The sequence below is a fragment of the Phaseolus vulgaris genome, chromosome 10, assembly GCF_000499845.2.
Source record: "Phaseolus vulgaris cultivar G19833 chromosome 10, P. vulgaris v2.0, whole genome shotgun sequence".
Lineage (NCBI taxonomy): Eukaryota > Viridiplantae > Streptophyta > Magnoliopsida > Fabales > Fabaceae > Phaseolus > Phaseolus vulgaris.
The window spans coordinates 13,622,392-13,637,740 of record NC_023750.2 but is presented as its reverse complement, the minus strand read 5'-3'; the positions used below and the strand labels follow the sequence as shown (position 1 = coordinate 13,637,740).

General features: G+C 51.5%; 2 protein-coding genes across 2 annotated transcripts; both read left to right on the top strand.

Annotated features, from left to right (window-relative positions):
- The first annotated feature begins 7,411 nt into the window (after window positions 1–7,411).
- LOC137815013 (uncharacterized) lies at window positions 7,412–8,113 on the top strand. The gene has a single exon (XM_068618024.1). The coding sequence runs from the start codon at window positions 7,412–7,414 to the stop codon at window positions 8,111–8,113; it is 702 nt and encodes a 233-aa protein (XP_068474125.1).
- A 1,550-nt stretch (window positions 8,114–9,663) lies between these two features.
- On the top strand, window positions 9,664–12,310 carry LOC137815005 (uncharacterized). The gene is made up of 4 exons (XM_068618011.1): window positions 9,664–10,131; window positions 10,315–10,935; window positions 11,227–11,372; window positions 12,205–12,310. The coding sequence occupies exons 1-4, from the start codon at window positions 9,664–9,666 to the stop codon at window positions 12,308–12,310; spliced, it is 1,341 nt and encodes a 446-aa protein (XP_068474112.1).
- Window positions 12,311–15,349: the final 3,039 nt, after the last annotated feature.

The following is a 15,349-nucleotide window of genomic DNA, read 5'->3' as shown; positions in this document are numbered from 1 at the left end:
GGTCTTGAAGAAGCCTGACGTTGCCGGGAGAATGGTGAAGTGGGCGGTGAAGGTGTCGGAGTTTGACATTAAGTATGAGCCCCGAGGCCCGATCAAGGGACAGATCTTCGCAGATTTCGTGGTCGAGCTCTCATCTGAAGCGACACGAGTTGAAGGGGATGACTTCCGTTGGGTGCTCTCAGTGGACGGATCGTCAAACCAGCAGGGTAGCGGTGCTGGAGTCATCTTGGAGGGACCCAACGGCAAGCTGATCGAACAGTCTTTGAGGTTTGCCTTCAAAGCCAGCAATAATCAAGCAGAGTATGAGGCGCTGATCGCCGGGATTCTGCTGGCCAAAGAGATGGGAGCCAGGGTGTTGATGGCTAAAAGTGACTCGCTGCTAGTCACGGGGCAAGTAACAGGCGAGTTCCAGGCTAAAGATCCACAAATGGCGGCTTACCTGGAGTATGTGCAGGAATTGAAGAGTTCCTTTGCCTCCTTTGAAGTAGTGCATGTGCCCAGAGAGCAGAACGCCCGAGCTGACTTGCTGGCTAAGCTCGCCAGTTCAGGCAAGGGGGGTAGGCAGAGGACGGTGATTCAAGAAACTCTGAAGACGCCGAGAGCATTTGTAGCAGATCACCTGGTTCTTCAGATAAGCAAGTCGACGGAAAAAGCGGCAAGAAGTCACAGGTCTTTGACGCAAGAAACGTTGAGATCGCCGAGAATTAGAGCATGTCGAGGAGAGAAGGTGAACATGACGCAGGTCTGCGCTACCCATGAGCCAGACACCTGGATAACACAGTACAAGCGGTGCCTGGCAGATGGCCTTCTCCCGCTGGATCCGACAGAGGCTAGGAAGATAAAGAAAAATTCTAGCAAGTACACAATGATCGATGGCGAGTTGTACAAGTTTGGGTTCACTCACCCACTCCTGGAATGTGTGTATGGTGAGAAATGCACGAGGATTATGGCAGAGCTCCATGAAGGTATATGCGGAAGCCACGTCGGGGGTCGAGCTCTGGCCGCAAGGACCCTCCGTGCAGGTTACTACTGGCCAACGATGAGAGAAGACTGCAAGAAGTATGCGCAGTGTTGCAAACAATGCCAACAGCACGCCGATTGGCACAAGGCGCCTCCCGAGGAGTTGAAGTCGATTTACAGTCCTTGGCCGTTTCATACTTGGGGAATCGACATCCTGGGACCTTTCCCGCTGGCGATCAGGCAGATGAAGTACTTGGTGGTGGCGATTGAGTATTTCACCAAGTGGATCGAAGCAGAACCAGTGGCCCAGATCACCGCACACAAGATCAAAGGTTTCGTGTGGAAGAACATTGTGTGCCGGTTTGGTGTGCCGAAGCGCCTGGTGTCGGACAACGGGACTCAGTTTGCAAGCCACCTGTTGAAGAAGCTTTGCGAAGGGGTGGGAATTCAACAAGTGTTTGCATCCGTCGAGCACCCTCAGACAAATGGCCAGGTGGAGTCAGCTAATCGGGTGTTTCTGAGAGGTTTGAAGAGAAGGCTAGAGAAAGCCAAAGGAAGCTGGGTTGAGGAGGTACCCCGTATAGTCTGGGCGTACCACACCACCGAACAGTCAGGAACCCATGAGACCCCGTTCAGCTTGGTCTATGGGTGTGATGCAATGATTCCAGTGGAGATCCAGGAGAGCTCGCCGAGATTCCAGAACTTCGTAGAGGAAGACTCGAATGAAGAGAGAAGGTTGAACCTGGATCTACTGGATGAGGTCAGGGAAGAGGCGAGATTAAAAGCTGAGGCGGTGAAGAGAAGGATTGAACGAAGATACAACTCGAAGGTGATGCCGAGACAGTTTAGAGAAGGCGACCTGGTGATGAGGAAAGCCCACCAATATGAGATGGAGAATAAGTTGTCACCTAAGTAGACGAGACCGTTCAGAATAACCGAGGCACTCGGGAACGGCGCCTACCGCCTAGAGACATTGGAAGGAGGAGCGATTCCTCGCATTTGGAACGCCACGCACCTCAAGTTGTATTACAGTTAAGAAGCTTTGTAAGTAAAGATAAACACGAAGTTATATTACAATGTCTCTGTTAAAACAGTTTGAAGGGGGCACTCTTTTTTCCCTAAGGAGGGTTTTTAATGAGGCCACCCAATAAAAGAAGAGTTTTCGAAGTTCAAAGTTGTTTTAGATTGCATGCTTGTTGTTTTCAGAAAGTTTTGAAGAAAGACCTTGTCACTTATATGTGATTTAAGGCAAGTAAAGATATATTGCATGCTTTCTAAAAAGTTTTTAAGTCCTCATCGTCTTTCGGCGATCGGAGGCATCAGTTAAAGTTAAAGTCCTCATCATCTTTCGGCGATCGGAGGCATCAGTTAAAGTTAAAGTCTTCATCGTCTTTCGGCGATCGGAGGCACCAGTTGAAAGACCTCAACGCCCTCGCGCGTCCTGAGGCGAGATAAAGACCTCCTCGCCGTCAAGCGAGTGCAGGCGAGGAAGAGTGAAAAGTCCTCAGTGTTTCTGGGGGCGAGAAGATGTAACCCCTGGGGCAATGTAGAGGCACCAGCGGAAGTCCTCAGTGTTTCTGGGGAGAGGAGATGTAACCCCTGGGGCAATATAGAGGCACGATTTAAAGACCTTCTCGCCTATGAGCGAGTTCAGGCGAGTTTAAAGACCTTCTCGCCTATGAGCGAGTTCAGGCGAGTTAAAGACCTTCTCACCGATGAGCGAGTTCAGGCAAGATAAAATCCTTCTCGTCTCGAACGAGTTCAGGTGTGGTGCAAAGGGTGGAAGAAGTTTGGAGGGTGGCTAAGGTAGGTTCGAAGAGAACACCTAGTCACCCGGTCTTTGTTCTGAAGTTCAGGAAGGTAGAGAAGGATCCGAAAGGCGCCTCTACCCCCAGATGAAGGAACAATGGCCAAGTTGTGAAGGCAGGAAGAAGCTGATATCGCCAAGAGTCTTTGGCGACCAGGAAAAGTTCAAACAATGGCGAGAAGTTAAAGACCCGTTCTGATAAGGCAGACCGGGTGAAGCGATGTCTTAAGCCACCAGTTGAGTTAAAACTCGTTGTTTGAAGAGCGATTTTACGCTAAGGTTCATTGCCTTAAGTTTACAAGTTGTTGGAATGATTGTTATTCGAAATCGATGTGGTTCGAAGCAGTTAAGTATATGATCGCGCTTACGAAATCGCTGAGTTAATTTCTACGCTTACGAAATTACTAAGTTATTTCTTTGAGGCAATTTGTGCAAGGAAAGTTAAAGCAGCCAAAGAAGTTATAAGAGGAAATACAAAGACTTTGTCATTAAAGTAAATATCAGTTCAGGGCACGTGTACAGAAAAATAGAAAGTTTTGTTACAATTGTATGCAAAGGGAAAGCATAAAGGTAGTGGATGGAGGGAATCGATCAGTCTTCAGCGGGAACAACCTTCCCATCCACCACCTCGTTGTTGAGGGACACCATGCTGAGGTCTAGATCGGGGAACAAGCAGGCGAACTGTTCCCGTGCGGCCTCGAATCCAGCAGCCAGAATTTGGGCAGAGCTCAGATTAAGTTCTTCAATCTGTCTCTTGAGTTCTTCAATTTGTTCCTTCAGCCCCTTGGTCTGCTGCTCCAGCTCTTCAGCTTGCTTCTTGAGTTTTTCGATGGTTTCCTGAGCTTGGAGAAGGTCTTCAGCAACCTTCTTGGATTCTGCCTGCACCTGGGCCAATTCAGCAGCGATCTTCCCCTTTTCTTTGTTGGCTTCGGCAAGCTCAGCCATGGCGTCGTCCCTCGCCTTCTCCACCTTCCCCAGGAAGACCTCCCGATCGGCTGACCTTTGTTCCAGTTTCTTTACCTTGGCGGCGTCAGTTTTTATTAAGGCCTCCAGGTCAGCCACTTTGACGCGATAAGGTACAATCTTGCTCTCCAGCTCAATCTTCTCTTGAGCCAGAAGCTGCACCTTATGGCGTAGATCGGTGGCCTCCTTGCGCGCCACCCGGAGCTCGGTGCTCATTGCATCTTCTACTCGGGAGTGCTTAATCTCGGCGAGTGTCAGATTGCAAGATAACCTCTCCGCCTCAATCCTTATAGTGCTATTCTCAGTTCGGAGGGCGTAGAGGTCATCCTGGAGCTTCCTGGTGGAGCTCTCCACAGCTCTAGAGATAATGGTGGGGAAGTCCTCTGCCATCATCTTCAGTTTGGCAGAGAAAGGCTCCCACATCCTCGTGACCTCAAGGGAGAGGTTTGCTTGTGGAGGCACTGGGTGGGTTGCTTATTGGTTTTCGCCGCCACCTTCTTGAGTTGGTCGCTCAGCAGGTGCTTCTTGGCGTGGTGGCGACGTCGGGGATTCGGTAATCAGAATTGGAGAGTTGTGGGCAACCTCATCCCCGATTGGAGCAATGTTTGCGGTTGAGGCATTTGAAGGAGGACCCCCTCCAGCTGATACATAAGGAGTGGAGGCGCTCGGGGGGTCCTCCATGAAGTTTGGCTCGGGGGCCTCAACCACAGGTGGCGCAGACGCCAATGGAATTGCTTGGACTGGTGAGGCAGGAGCTGGTGGGGGTGGCAATGATGGAGGAGGAGCAGGCGTAGATGGCGGTGTTGATGTTGGAAGAGGGGGTGGAGCAGATGGTGAAGAAGGGGCCACCCTCTTCCTCTTCGTAACGAGGCCATCTTCAGTTGCCTCGTCGTCTTCCTCTTCCTCCTCATGGACTACTTGGGGGGCTTTCCTCTTGGGTTTCTTGAGGACAAGCTTTTTGCGTTGGTTGGCGGGTTGGGCCTCAAAGGAAGTTGGGCCCCTGGGTGGCGATCTGCCTTGAGCAGCGGCGATCTCCACCACAGAGTTTGGCACGGTTTGGGAACCCGATGCCAACCCGTGGGTTCGGGCGAGCGCCCTCAGTTCAGCGAGCTTGCCCCGGCCCAACATATTATCTGCAGAGAGCAAAAATGCATGGGTTAGCTCAGAAAGAAAATAAATGCATAAGGCAGTATGCAGCAAGGCAGATAAATAGTGCAGAAAAATAAAACCAAAGTCTTGCACACAACGCACAAGACGTCCAGAAACAGTTAACAGAGGTAATGTTAGAACAAAGACTTAGACGTTCTAACCTATGCGAATTTCGAGTTGGTCCTCGAAGAACTCGAAGCAGATGAGTGTGGTGGTGAAGAAGGTGATGTTGGCGTCTGCCACACTCTTCCAGAAGAAGCAGAGGTCCCTGTCCAAGGCACCCATGCTATCAGGACTCCTTGGCCTCCTGAAGCTGCTTTTGGACTCTTTGTTCCCCTTGTTTACCCAGTACAAGGGGAAACCGTCGAGCAGGGAAGCGTCCTTGTTGTTGGGGCGAACCTGGACGAATTTGCCCTTCCAGTCTTTGTAGGATTGCTGGAAGATAGAGAGGATCGACCTCCCAGCAATCCCGTTCAAGCTTACCCACAGGCAATCTCCTGGGTGCTTGGCTTCAAAAAGAAATAAGAAGGCATCCACTGATGCTGGCAACCCCAGATGGTCGCACATGACCTGGAACGCCCAGCTGTTGGGATGGAGCTGGGCGGCGGCGATGTTGAGCTCGGTAAGAAGCTCCCTCTCAAAGCGAGTGAAGGGAAACCTGAGTTTCACCTTCTTGAACAAGGTTGTGTAAACGAAGCAGAAGGGTCCACCGTTGTTTGCCTTGTTGTCGGCGCAAACTGGCAGGTCGGGGGGGCAAGGTAGCATCGTCATCTTTTCGTCGTGCTCCTTGTGGAATGATTGGTGAGGCTCATCCCCCTTCGTCAATCGCAGAACTGCCCCAGCAGTGTTTACAGAAGATGTTTCCCTCAACAAGGTCGAGTTGGCCCAGGGATATAGTTTTTTGAAGTCTGGTGGGCGGACGGAGGCTCCTCCGGTGACAGGCGGAGTAGCCTGGGCCAGGTTGGGGCGAGAAGGTGCAGGCCTCTCAGCCTGAGAAGACGAAGCACCGCGTGCTCGCGGTGGGTTGTGTGCTTGAGAAGAGGGGTTTCGCGATGAAGGAGGAGGATTTGGGGTGATCTTTGAGCGAGTCATTGCTGAAGCTGCAAAGGAAGAAGAAAAGCAAAGGTGATCAGGGTTTGCAGAGGCTGACTCGATCACAAGAGAAGGGTGGAAAACGAACGAGCGAAGGTTCGTTGCAATGAAGACAAAGCCCTAAGTTACGAAGAAGGAGAAACAGAAAAAACAACCCACAACGTATGCACCAGACAGTTAAAGGATGATGCGAATCGGTTAAAATGCAGGAAAAACCAGCAGAAGAAGGAAAGGACGTACCTTTTTATGATCGGGAAGGCGATGAAGGATGTTGGTGATTCAGAAGGTTGAAGAACGTTGAGAGCTTTTTTGCAGAAGAGAGTTGGAGCGTCTGAGAATACGAAGAAAGTGATGAAACAGTGAAGCGAAATGGGTTTAAGGGTTTTTCGAAATGGGTTTGGGAAGCGCAAACGTTAACTGAAGGTAACCGTTGATGAAGCCACGTGTCGAACGATGGGAGGAGTGTTTGGTGGAGCGTCAGAGAAGCAGAAAGTACAACCGCTTGGAATTCTGCGCCAATGCCACGTAGATCGGTATTGGCGTGACTCCTTTAGTCTTTTCGCTGGACAAGTCTTCGCTTAAGACTGGGGGGCTTGTGTACCGCCCTGGTAGTCGGAAGTGATGACGTGGCATCAAGCTATTGTATAGGCGTGTTGAGAGGACGCCAGGCTGGCAGAAGGGAAGGAGGTCGGGGGGTTCGTATAGTCGCCAGTTATTAAGTTGGCGTGCTCCGATCTCCAGCGTACCAGAACCGGCGGTCATCGGGTTAAAGATGAAGTCGCCAGATGTAAACTCAGGCGACCAAGTGATTAGAGATCGCCGGAGCAAGCACATCGCCGAAGATGAAGGTGGTGCAGATTATGAAGGCGGCCGGCGAGACCACAGGGAAGGTGTACGAAGGCACCCTAACTCGCCATTTCCAGTAGAGATCGCGCTCCAAGTTAGCTATGCACTGAGCAGTATCATGCATAAATAACTTAGCCAAAGGAGAGTCAGAAGCAGTGCCCAAGTCAAGGAGGCTCCAGATGATGGCACGTGTACAGCTGGATGCGAGCCACGTGTCCAGGTCTATAACTGCCAGGAGAGAGAAAGTGACCAGGTATTTAAGGGTTCCCCAACGAACTTTTGAGGTACGCACGTTCAGATTGTATTCTTTACGCTTGCAAAGTTCTTGAGCATACTGTGAGAGAGAACATTGCACGGTTCCTTGAGAGTTCTTGAGTTTTGCTCTTGAAGTATTTGGTGATTCAGTCACTGACTTGGGCGTTGGAGTGCGATCGGCCGCAGCGGCGCCGCTCTGTTCTTTTGCAGGTTCTTGAGGTGGACCACGACGAAGGACGGAGGTTGAAGCGGTGCACACGTCGATCCAAGTTTGACGAGGCAAGATCCAACGTTCTGGTCAACAGGCAGGATCAGCATCTGACGGCGTTCCACACTCAGATGATGCTGTCTGGGGGCTCAGATGTCGTGTATTGCAAGATGTTCATGAGCACACTGAGTGGAATCGCCTTGGAATGGTTCGTAAGTGTGCCAGAGGGTCATATCACGTCCTTTCATCAGTTTTCGAAGCTTTTCACTGAGCAGTACATCGTTAACAGAGCACCTTCAGTGGTGTCGTACGATCTGTTCGATGTACGCCAGTATCAAGGTGAGTCGCTGAAAGACTACCTCAACTGCTTTGGAGCCCAAGTGGTTATATTGCCCAGCAAGGACGAGGATATGCTGGTGCATGCGTTTAAGAAGGGAGTGCTGCCTGGTCCTTTCAGTGAGTCGCTCATCAGAAGCCATCCCAGCACCTTTGCGGAGATTCGGCGACGCGTGGTGGCGCACATAGTGGCAGAGACAGAGGTTTCTGAGAAAAGAGGAAGTGCTGCACCGCTGAAGCCGCGTGGAGGACAGGGGAAGCAACAGCAGCACACGAGGGTGCATGAGGCAAAGGAGGGAAATAAGGTGCAGGGGAAACCTCGTCCTTATGCACCCAGGAAGGACCAAGGCAGGGGGTGTGCAAGGGAGAACAACGCACCCCCAAGATACGATTTCATGGTAGGGTTGGCAGATCTGATCGCCCTTCCTACCATAGCCGCGAGACTCCGAGTACCAGAGAAGACAGATAAGGTACTTGGGAGGAAAAAGAACGAGTAGTGTGAGTTTCACCAAACATTTGGTCACACATTCCACTCCTGCTTGGCGTTGGGACACCAGCTGGCAGAGTTGGTAAAGTCTGGGTTCCTAGCAGATTACCTGCGGGAGGCGCAGGGTGATCGCGCATCGGGGTCCCAGGCAGGAGAGCAACAGCATGAAATCCCTGTGCACGGGGAGGTGCAGACGATTGCGGGGGGCTTCTCTGGTGGGGGATGCACCGCATCACAAAGAAGAAGGTATGCTCGATCGGTAATGGTCGTGGACGAGGGCCATTTTCCCGAGGTAGATATCACTTTCAAGAAAGCTGATCTGCGGGACGTTGTACCGCACGAAAACGATCCTGTGGTCATCTCCCTAATCACAACAGGAAGGCGAGTGCACAGAGTGCTCGTAGACCAAGGGAGCTCGGCAGACGTCATGTTCTGGTCGACGTTCAACAATGTTCACCGATGGAACAACAGCCCGCACCGAAAAGATAAGGTACTTGGTGGTGAACGCCCCTTCTGCGTACAACATCTTGCTGGGAAGGCCAACACTCAATAGGTTGGGTGCAATGCCATCGACGAGGCACATGAAGCTGAAGCTGCCGTCGATGGAGGGGACCGTGATAACCATCAAGTCAGATCAGGCTGAAGCTAGGCGCTGTTATGTGAACAGCCTCAGGCAGAAAAGGAGCATATACCATGTCACCTCAACACCACCACCAGGTGTGCTCGAAGAGCGATCGGCGGTTAGGGGAACGCATGGCGATCAGGAGATGGAGGTTGCTACGCTGGGGGGCTCCCAGGTAGCTCAGGTGGAAGCAGAGGAGGAGGGCATGATCACTCCTTGCGAGTCAGGGATCGCGAGGGCGGTCATCGCCAGCGAGAGAAGACCCCACCCAGTTGAGGGGTGGGTAGAAGTAGATATAAGGGGGAGAAAGTTCAAGTTGGGAGGATCGCTCGGCGAAGAAGAACGAGGGTTGATTGCCGGGGTGATCGAGAGGCACATGGGCGCGTTCGCATGGTCAGCATCTGACATGCCAGGAATTGACCCTGACTTCCTTTGCCATGGCCTGTCGATGGATCCTAAAGTCCGACCTGTGCGACAGAGGCGAAGGAAATTCAACGAAGAGAAGAGGAAAGTGATCCATGACGAAGCCCAGAAGCTCCTTGCCGCAGGGCACATCAGGGAGATCCAGTACCCAGAGTGGCTAGCTAACGTGGTACTGGTTCAGAAGCCAAACGGCAAATGGAGGATGTGTGTGGACTTCACTGACCTCAACAAGGCATGCCCCAAAGATTCCTACCCTCTACCCAGCATAGACGCTCTGGTGGATAGCGCATCAGGGGGGGAAGCTACTCAGTTTCTTGGATGGATTCTCAGGATACAACCAGATCAGAATGCACCCCAGGGACGAGTGCAAGACAGCATTCATGACTGAACGGTCTTGCTACTGCTACAAGGTAATGCCGTTCGGGCTGAAGAATGCGGGGGCTACCTATCAGTGACTTATGGATAGGGTGCTCTCGCCCATGCTTGGAAGAAACGTGCATGCATATGTAGATGACATGGTGGTCACATCCCGAGAGAAGGAGCCTCATGTGGCCGATCTAGAGGAATTATTCACCACCATCGCCAGGTACAGGTTGAAGCTCAACCCTGAGAAATGTATTTTCGGCGTGGAGGCAGGGAAGTTCTTGGGATTCCTCCTGACAGAGCGTGGAATCGAAGCAAATCCAGAAAAGTGCGCAGCAATCGTGGCAATGAGGAGTCCAACGACGGTGAAGGAGGTGCAACAACTCACCGGTCGGCTGGCAACATTATCCCGGTTTATGTCCGCTGGAGGGGAGAAAGGTCATCCGTATTTCCAGTGTCTTAAGCGCAACAGCAGATTCCTTTGGACACAGGAGTGCGAGGAGGCCTTCATCAAGTTGAAGGAGTACCTGGCAAGCCCACCGGTCTTGCGTAAACCACAAGTGGGCACCCCTCTTCGTCTATACTTTGCTGTGACGGAGAGAGCAGTCAGTTCAGTCCTGGTACAAGAGCAAGATCAGGACCAGAGGCCTGTGTACTTTGTGAGTAAGGTACTGCAAGGCCCTGAAACGAGGTACCAAGCCCTCGAGAAGGCTGCCCTGACGGTAGTATTTTCAGGAAGAAGACTCAGACATTATTTCAACAGCTTCACAGTAGTGGTAATGACAGATCTGCCCATCCAAAAGGTGCTAAAGAAACCAGACGTAGCGGGAAGGATGGTCAAGTGGGCGGTTGAATTGTCTGAGTTCGACATTCAGTACGAGCCCCGAGGACCGATAAAGGGGCAGGTGTTCGCCGACTTTGTGGTGGAGCTGTCGTCGGTCGCGACACCTTCAGAAGGGTTAGACTTCCGATGGGTATTATCAGTGGATGGCTCTTCCAATCAGCAGGGGAGCGGCGCTGGGGTCATTTTGGAAGGCCCGAACGGAGTGCTGATCAAGCAGTCCCTTCGCTTTGCTTTCAAGGCTAGCAACAATCAGGCGGAGTATGAAGCCCTGATCGCAGGAATGTTGCTAGCAAGAGAAATGGGAGCAAGAAGTTTGGTTGCCAAGAGTGACTCTTTGCTAGTCACCGGGCAAGTTACAGGGGAGTTCCAGGCGAAAGATCCCCAGATGGCAGCTTACCTGGAATACGTACAACTCCTGAAGACGTCCTTCACCGAGTTTGAACTAGTTCATGTGCCGAGAGAGCAAAATGCCAGAGCAGACCTGCTTGCCAAGCTGGCCAGCTCAGGCAAGGGGGGAAAACAGAGGACCGTCATTCAGGAGACCTTGAAGGTACCGCGGGCGTTCGTGTCAGACAACCAGGTACTTCAAGTGTGCAAATCAATGGAGCGTCTGGCGATCGGTCATCGTTCGCTGACTCAAGAGACGTTGAAAGCGCCAAGGGTTAGAGCACGACCGGCAAAGACCGATGAGGTGATGGAAGTCTGCGCTGTTAGGGAGCCCGACACGTGGATAACACCATATCAGTTGTATTTAGAAGATGGTGTACTCCCACTGGACCCGACAAAGGCTAAAAGAATAAAGCGGAGCTCGAGTAAGTTTACTTTGATTGATGGAAACCTGTTTAGATTTGGGTTTTCTCATCCTGTGCAGATCTGCGTGTATGGCGAGCAATGCACTAGGCTTATGTCAGAGCTACACGAGGGGGTGTGCGGAAGTCATGTGGGCGGTTGCGCTTTGGCAAGTAGGATCCTCCGCGCGGGTTACTACTGGCCAACGCTGAAGGAAGACTGCGTGAGGTATGCTCAACGTTGCAAACAGTGTCAACTTCACGTAGATTGGCATAAGGCACCTCCCGAGGAGTTGAAGTCCATCCATAGCCCATGGCCATTTCACACGTGGGGAATCGACATCCTGGGACCTTTTCCCCTGGCGATAAGGCAGATGAAGTTCCTAATCGTGGCCATCGAGTATTTCACCAAGTGGGTGGAAGCAGAACCAGTCGCGCACATCACCGCACAAAAAGTCGAGCACTTTGTCTGGAAGAACATCGTCTGCCGTTTCGGAGTACCCAAGAGGCTGGTCTCCGATAATGGCACCCAGTTCACAAGTCATCAGCTAAAGAAGATGTGCGAGGAGTAAAAGGTACAACAGGTTTTCGCCTCGGTGGAACACCCACAAACCAATGGTCAGGTGGAGTCAGCCAACCGAGTACTGCTCAGGGGACTGAAGCGAAGACTAGAGAAAGCTAAAGGAAAATGGGCAGAGGAGGTCCCCAGAATCGTATGGTCCTACCATACCACTCCACAGTCCAGCACCCATGAGACACCCTTTAGCCTTTGTCTATGGGACAGATGCCATGATTCCCGTGGAAATATAGGAGAGCTCCCCCAGGTTTTTGAATTTCATTGCCGAAGAATCCAACGAAGAGCGAAAGGTGAATCTCGACCTACTGGACGAAGTGCGAGAAGAAGCCAGAGTTAGTGCTAAAGCCGTCAAAAGAAGAGTAGAACGGAGGCACAATTCCAAGGTAAGGCTCAGGCGCTTCCAGGAAGGTGATCTGGTGATGAGAAAGGCGCATCAGAATGAGATGGAAAACAAGTTGTCTCCAAAGTGGACATGTCCATACAGGGTGGTTGAAGCATTGGAGAATGGAGCTTATCGGATGGAAACTCTGGAGGGAGGAGCAATCCCCAGAACGTGGAACGCCACCCACTTAAAATTTTATTTCAGTTAAGTTGTAAAGTAGTTGCGTTCTCGCGCTAAAGACATACTCGGTGTATATACTGAAAACAGTTGAACAGATAAGGGGGCACTCTTTTCCCTAAGGAGGGTTTTTAACGAGGCCACCCAATGAAAAGATTATTAGCATATCAAGTGTGCGAGAGTTTTCAAGTTAAAATCCTCCTCGCCCAAGGCGCGAGTACAGGTAATCGGTTAGGCCTTATTCGCCCTAGGCGCGAATATGGGCGCTGATCTAAGTCCTCCTCACCCCAGGTGTGAGTGCAGGCGACTAGGGTTCGAAAAGCCAGCGGTGCTAGTAAGACCAAGAGAGGGAAAGGAAGGATTTTGACAAACGTCCTTACCCACTTGGCATATACCAATATTGGCCCAGTAAAGCCCTTAGTTTAAACCCTTCTCACCCCAGGAGTGAGGAAGGGAAAGAACGACCCGATCCGCTCAAGGTTGATGACCTTGGGGAAGATAAGAGGGGTTGTCGAGAAACACTCTTCTTCCCCCAAACAAGGCATCACTTCTGACGATCGATGTCAAAGTCCTCTATGCACTTAGCGCTAGAGCGACAAAGAAGCAAGGTGAAGACCGAAGAACAATGACTGATGAGTTGTCGGTGGATGCTAGTGCGTAGTGCCTTGTCGGTGGATGCTAGTGCGTAGTGCCTTGTCGGAGGAACCTTTTCCAAACAAGTTCTTACACAACAAGCCGAAGCAGCCAGACTATGCCTAGTCAGTCGTCTAAGCACGAAGCTATGAATAAGAATTGTTAAAGACAAAGCTAAGGTAGTAGTTAGTCGTGATCAAGGTAGAGGCCAAGATCAAAGAGTACAGATCGCACTAAACCTAAGCTAGTTAACAGTTAGTCGTGTGCAAAAAGAAAGAGAAGCTTAAGAAGGTACGAGAGAAGCATATAGCTGAAACGAGTATGTATTCACACCAAGGTTTATATACAAATTTCAAATACACAGAAATATGAAATTACAAGAGGAAAACTTAAGAAGGAGGAATGAGCTTTCCATCTACCACTTCGTGGTAGATGCTGAACTGCGACTGGTCCACGTCAGGAAGAACGCAACGAATCTGCTCGAATGCCAACTCGAACCCATCAGCAAGGGCGTCAGCACCCACGTTCATAAGTTCGGCGTTGTCAGCTTCGAGCTTTTGCTTTGAACTCTCCAAGGCGTTCTTCTCAACGGTGAAGGAAGCAATGGAAGAGACAGCTTCTCCCAGTTTGCCCTTTGCTTCGGCAAGCTCGACCTTCATCGCAGAAAGCTCATCCACTGCCTTCTCAAGTTTCCTCCCCCCTTCAGTGGCCTCCTCCTTGGTGGACTTGAGATCCTCCGCTAGTTGTGAGTTCAGTTGGCGTAGGGAGGAAGTCTCAGCCTCCAAGTTGATTACCTTGCTCCTCAGCTCCACCACTTCGCTGTCCAGAGCGTTGACAGCTTGTCCCATCAAAATCTAGGTCTTGATGGTCTCTTGGACCTGCAACAGGTACTCTTTCCTGGACTTTTCCACCATGTCCCTCATCAGATCTACGGACCCTTGGGCAGCTTCAAAGTCACTCTGCAGTGACTCCTTGTCGTGCTCAAGCTCCTTGATCCTCTTCTCCAGGACTAGTTGCTTGCGGTGCTGGGTGGAAAACTCTAGGGAAAGCACTATCTGCTTGGCCAAGTGCATGTCCACCTCCTGCCCACTCCACTCGAGAAGCTAACGACTGCGTATGAAGTGTCGAACCAGGGCAATGACCCGACTGAAATTCTCATTGCTGGTGCCAGAGCTGCTTGGCTGCGAGCTGGCATCACCACCTTCAACAATAGCAGCAGAGGTTGGCGGTGGTGGTGATATAGGAAGTCTTGAGAGACCCCCTGAATGGGCAGAATCACCCCCAGCAGGTGGAGTGAGTTGACCAATAGCTTGGCCCGCTGGGGGTGGAGGTGGAAGTGATGCTGGAGACAGAGGTTGAGGCGTCGGAGATGGTAGGCGCTGGGGGGAGGGAGAGAAAGTTGGTGTTGAGGCAGGTTGAGTAGGAGGAGGTGGGTGTGAACCCTCCTCGATCTGTACCACTTCAATCTCCTCAGGCCTGAGAGAAGAAGCCCCCCCAACCTCTTGGTGTTTCCTCTTGCGATGTATGAGAGGAGAGCCAAAACTCTCCTCCTCGGTTGAGGGGGTAGGATCAGCAGCGACCGCCACAGTGGTGGGAAAGGCCTTTACTAGCCTCCTTCTTTTCCTCTCTGGCTCGGGGCCTTCAGCTGGCGCGACCGAGAGAGGGGGAGCTGCGATGGGCTCGGTGGTGGAGGAGGAAGAACCAGTCCCCTTGGCTCCCCTGGTCCGGGCAAGCTCCAGCAATGCCCTCCTCCTATCTTTCCCTGAAGTCATATCTACATCAAGGGTAAAAAGAAGAGTTAGATGGCATAATTATGCAAGTGGATAAAATGTTATGCAAGTATGCAGGAGAGTGTGCAAGTATTCTAAGGGGTGCAAGAAGAAGAGCCTACCTATGTACTTCTTCAGAGACACCACATCAAACTCGTGTTTGATGAGAAGAGCCGAGTTATACTTTGCCCCTAGGACCAACCTACACAGCTCGCGCTCGTAGGGGGCCATGGCTTCAAGGCCCCGGGGTTTCTTGAACTCGACTTCAGAAACCCAATAAAGGGGAAACCCCTCGAGCAGCGTTGGGCTTTGCTGAGTAGCAGAGATCATGTAGAACCTGCCCTTCCAATCCTTAAACGATTGTTGGTACAGGCCCAAGATCACTCGTCCAGCAACTCCATTCAGGCTGACCCAAGACCTATCCCCAGGGTTCTTCGCCTCGAAGAAATGCAGGAAGACGTCTACTGAGGTGTTATGCCCAAAGTAGTTGCAGAGGATCTCGAATGCCCGTATGAAAGCCCAGGCATTCGGGTGGAGTTGGCAAGGGGCTACGTTCAGCTCCATCATCAGCTCCTTCTCAAAGAAGGTGAAAGGCAAGCGCAGCTTCAACCTTTTGAAGATGGCGGAGTATATGGTGAAGGGCACCCCATTGGTAGCCCTGTCGTCCA

Coding starts and splice junctions, on each gene's coding strand:
- LOC137815013 (XM_068618024.1), top strand. CDS start 7,412: ATGATGCTGTCTGGGGGCTCAGATGTCGTGTATTGCAAGATGTTCATG.
- LOC137815005 (XM_068618011.1), top strand. CDS start 9,664: ATGGTGGTCACATCCCGAGAGAAGGAGCCTCATGTGGCCGATCTAGAG. Junction 10,936..11,226: donor CGTTCGTGTCAGACAACCAG/GTACTTCAAGTG, acceptor CATCCTGTGCAG/ATCTGCGTGTATGGCGAGCA. Junction 11,373..12,204: donor CTGAAGGAAGACTGCGTGAG/GTATGCTCAACG, acceptor ATGTCCATACAG/GGTGGTTGAAGCATTGGAGA.